We start from the raw sequence: 4,211 nt of genomic DNA, 5'->3' as shown, positions 1-4,211 counted from the left end.
TTCAGCAGGCAGCTTCACAATTAGAAAGCAGATGTGTATTCCCCCTCCTCCCCTCCAACATACCCACGTAGGATGGTTCTTCAAGTACCTGAGCTGACAGCCTCCTGCAAGAAGTCACTATTCTGGGGGTGTCAATGCCAGATCAGTGCAGAGCGGCAGCCCCACAGCATGCATACGCAGAGAAAATCCTCAGTGAATAATTAAACTGGATTTTGTTGTTCAAAGCCTTGCACCAGCACTAGGGAGTTTCTTAGGAAGGTAACGTGGGAAAGAGAGGGTAAAAAAAGGTCTGAAGTTTCCTGGTCCTAAAAGGGGCAGGTTTGAGCTCTCAGTTTCAGTGCCCTCTCTTGAAGCTGCATGCTCTTCCCACAATACATCTGAACTGAAGTCTTCTGTAGAGCAGCATTTACAATGACAAATACCAACAGACCATGGTCATCATGCTTCACCCTAAATGGCTGTAGGCCTCTGAACTGTAATTTATACACTTTTTTCCCCCCAAGCTGTGGAAAGCAATATGCTGCAGGAGGTTTTTCAAACATTTCAAACATAAACGGTGACATATAAAAAGGGCAGATTCAAGTGTTTCCCAGTGCCAAACTGCCCTGTCATTCCGAATCCAAACATCCACTAATTTAACACACTTTGCTACTGTCAATTACCAATACAGATTAGGCCTCCTCTTTTTTGCTTTTGAAAAAGCCACAACCCTGAAGAAAAATCAAGAGTGCTGAAGAACAAAATAATCCCAGCTGTTTGACAGAGACCGACAAGTAAAAATTTAAGACCAAGTAACATGGAAAACAGCTTTATCACAGGGAAATAACAGCATACAACTTCTCATATCACAGCACATACAACTGCAGCAGGAATTAGGATGCCGACAAGCAAATTTGTTTCCCACTCCACTCTAGTTCTGCTAATATAATTTTCACAGCTTGTTTTAACATTGCCTCCCCATCGCTTTATACGTATACAAGAGGTTTACAAAAATAAATGGAAATCGACTACTCAAAATTAAAACTACATTAAAAGCCACTAGCGTGCGTCTACACCAATGGAAGCAGAGGGACCAACCTGAAAGAATCAGTGCCTGCCACAATGCAAAAGAAAGCTGCAACTACTACATCACAGTTGATACTAATTCCTAAATGAGTATTTCACAATTTGTGGCTAAAGATACAGAGTATGTTTCAAAGCAATGCTGCCAGACACATAAAGCCTTCACGCAGAGCAACTGATGGCAGAAATAAATATCAATCAACAAAGAGCAATGCCACATCTGAAGAAAAAAAAAAAAAGAATCCAATCTTTTCATCTTACTGACAAGCAACTTTAGCAGTTCTGCTTCCAGCCCTCAATTTTCCTCAACAAATGAAGAGTTAAAGCCAGAAAATTCACATCTGTCCCAGTCACTACAAAGACGGCATTTACATCATTCCGCCATACGTTATCCTACAGTCGTAAACCAGGGCTCCCCCCCTCCAAGCCCCCAGCCCGGTTCAAAGGACGTCAGACACCACAGACGTTAATCTCAGCTTTTCCACTGTGATCACGACCAACACCTCTAAGAGCTCTCAAACTCCACTGGATGGAGGCTCTGGAGTGCAACCTTCACCATAACTGAAGCTACTCAAAAATCCCCGGCATGAACACACACTGCAGGATGAACATGAGGAAACCCAGCTCGCCAAAACCAGTCTTTGGAAGAGATAACTCACTGTTCTGGGGATGGGTGGCGACAGAGATCCATTAGGCATGTACGGGTCATTATTCATATTTGGCATCATGATATACCCAGAATAACCAGAGTATGATGGTCCCTTGCTGTATAAGCCACTGTCTGGATGCTTTCCTATGGAAGAGGAAACAATGATTACATTATTCCCCACATACGCGTTTCTTGTAAGTTAGAGCACTTAAACAGGTACTGTGCATTCATAAAAATATTTTGCATGCAAACGTTTCCTTACTCATGGAAATTACCTCTGACAGAAAGGGATCACAAAAATTTGTAATAACATTTTTTCAAGAAGAGTTAATTCTTAAAGGAACAAGTACTCCCAGTGAGGAGTTTATGCTTAAAATACAGAACAGCCTCAGAGTAACCAATTTATTTTGCTAGTCCCTGCTCAAATCCAGGCAGAAACATCAGCAATGACATCACATTTCTCAAGTAGCAGTTTTCCCCCAATTTATACATCTCTCTAGGATTTGTGATTCAGAAGTATTGCCTATACCGGTTTCCAGCGTCATTGTTAGGAAAGGGAGGAACAGGGCAGTGATAACTAGATGTAATCATTTCCTTCTCTTGATGAGCCACTGTATGCAGCAAACAATTCATTCTGGCCACGCTCATCGGCAACAATCAGAGGGCAGGGGCTGGCTTGGAAGGAGACCCTAATGATTTTGGGGAGTGGACTGTTGAACACACATGGCACTACAGACAAGAAAAAAGCCAAATGAGGGCAGTTATTTTGTAGGAAAACGAAGAATTTGAGTCTAGGTCCTGAAAAGGGGAGTGAACAGGTCTCCCACATACATGACCAGTCACAGTGATACTACTTGAAAGTGAGGTTTTAAGAGGATGCAAGGCTGAAAAGGAAACTACAGAGCTGACCTCCTCCCCCTCACTGGCAAGATACTGCGAGCATGGGCATTACTGCTCTTAGGCTGTTTAATAACCAATTCGGATTATGATTGCCACAGAGTCCCGGAAAGCACCAGGACTGAACTGTGTCTGTCTTTATATGGAATTTATGATCTGGTTTAGTTCATGGTGATAAGCATTTCATTTTAAACATAATCTCCCATCCTTTACAGCACATGTTCTTTGTGCGTGTGTCCAGCTTCCTAAGTGATATACAGCGAACTCTGTCATTTCCTCTGTCCTCCTCAATCAAAATTAACCAGCTGGTATGTTAAAAAAAGCAAGAAGTTCATGCTTAGACTTGGAAGAGGCGATTTAAGCCACAGACCTTGGCTACGGGGAAAAAGCACTGAGTTTCTGAACACCCACAACTCGGCTGCACTGTATGAGTGAAGACGTAGATGTGTTTAAGCTGATATCCTAAAAATAGTTATTTCTTCAGCGAAGATCCATTTGGCCTACTTATCAGTTTCTAAACAATCGAAATACCATTTGGTCACTCAAGATAAACGTCCTGGACATTGATTTCCTTTTTAAATGTGCTTCAAGAGCACCCTGGCACCCCTCTCTTCCAAAAGGTACTAAATTTATGTTTCCCAAAAGAAACCAAGCTCCAGTTTGAGGACCGTGTGGAGGCTCACAGGGGAACTAGGACAGACAATATTGCAAGACAGGACGGTGCTCTTCTCACCTTCCTCGGGGTGCTCTCTGCCTTTATCATGGTAGGAATCTGGCGCTTGATTCTGCCTGGAAACCTGACCGAAGAGAATCCACCATCAGAAAAGAATAAGAAAAAGAAGAAAAGTCATTGTATGGATGCTCATCTATCTGTCATAGCACTACAGCTTCTTGCAGAAGGAAAAAAAAGTTAGGGCAAGAGACAAGCATCTTTCTTTTCCGTCTTAAGTCGCCTGAAAGGCAACTATACCAAAAACGTTTGTGTAAACGGTCGTTTTATGGCATCGGGAATAACTATGGAGCTATGCAAGGCGTTTCTAGCAGAAGTACCCTACATTTAACGAAGGGGACTTATTTCTGGAAAACATTTGTAGCTTCGGTGGCCAAAACACTCTTGGTAAAAAGATACCAAAAATAATAACGAAAATAAAATCGGAAAAAATAACAACCAAAAAAATAAAAAAAAAAAAAACAACCAAACCAAAACAAAACAAAAAACCCACCCCCCAAAAAAAAAACCAGACAAGAAAGAAGAAAATTAAAAGCAGACAGGTTCCCCGTTCTCCCTGAAGTTGTTTTAGTGTCGGGAATTTCTTCCCAGTTTTATGCAAGTCCCTTAAAGAGTTTATGGCTACTGCTCTAACCCCGCGGATTTTACCGAGGAAATTTCATGGCTGCTTCAGGTCTCATACCACGGCACCGTCGGGGGACTCGCGGGAACTTTCTCGTCCCGGGCCAAAAAGGCGGAGGGGGCCGCCCCCACCCCCAGCCCAGCGGAGGTGCGCGAAGCCCGCCCGGCTCTGCCCACTGCCCCTTGGTAAGGGGAGTTCAGTTGGGATGAGGTTGTTCATTTAGGGGAAATTCGGAGAACAGGGGTTTACCC

At 43.1% G+C, this 4,211-nt stretch overlaps 1 protein-coding gene across 1 annotated transcript in view; it reads right to left on the bottom strand.

The window, feature by feature from the left end:
• The window catches only part of LEF1 (lymphoid enhancer-binding factor 1), a 69,228-nt gene extending 65,049 nt beyond the window's left edge, over positions 1-4,179 (bottom strand). Inside the window, exons 1-3 of the mRNA XM_010021367.1 lie at positions 4,021-4,179; positions 3,342-3,405; positions 1,722-1,855 (exon numbers count right to left, since the gene is read on the bottom strand). Coding sequence (XP_010019669.1) covers positions 1,722-1,855; positions 3,342-3,405; positions 4,021-4,179 — 357 coding nt within the window. The remainder of the gene's footprint in view (positions 1-1,721; positions 1,856-3,341; positions 3,406-4,020) is intronic.
• Positions 4,180-4,211: the final 32 nt, after the last annotated feature.

The sequence above is a fragment of the Nestor notabilis genome, unplaced genomic scaffold (genome assembly GCF_000696875.1).
Source record: "Nestor notabilis isolate BGI_N333 unplaced genomic scaffold, ASM69687v1 scaffold10029, whole genome shotgun sequence".
Lineage (NCBI taxonomy): Eukaryota > Metazoa > Chordata > Aves > Psittaciformes > Psittacidae > Nestor > Nestor notabilis.
Note: the sequence above shows the minus strand (reverse complement) of the source record. Positions and strands in the feature narration are given on the sequence as shown.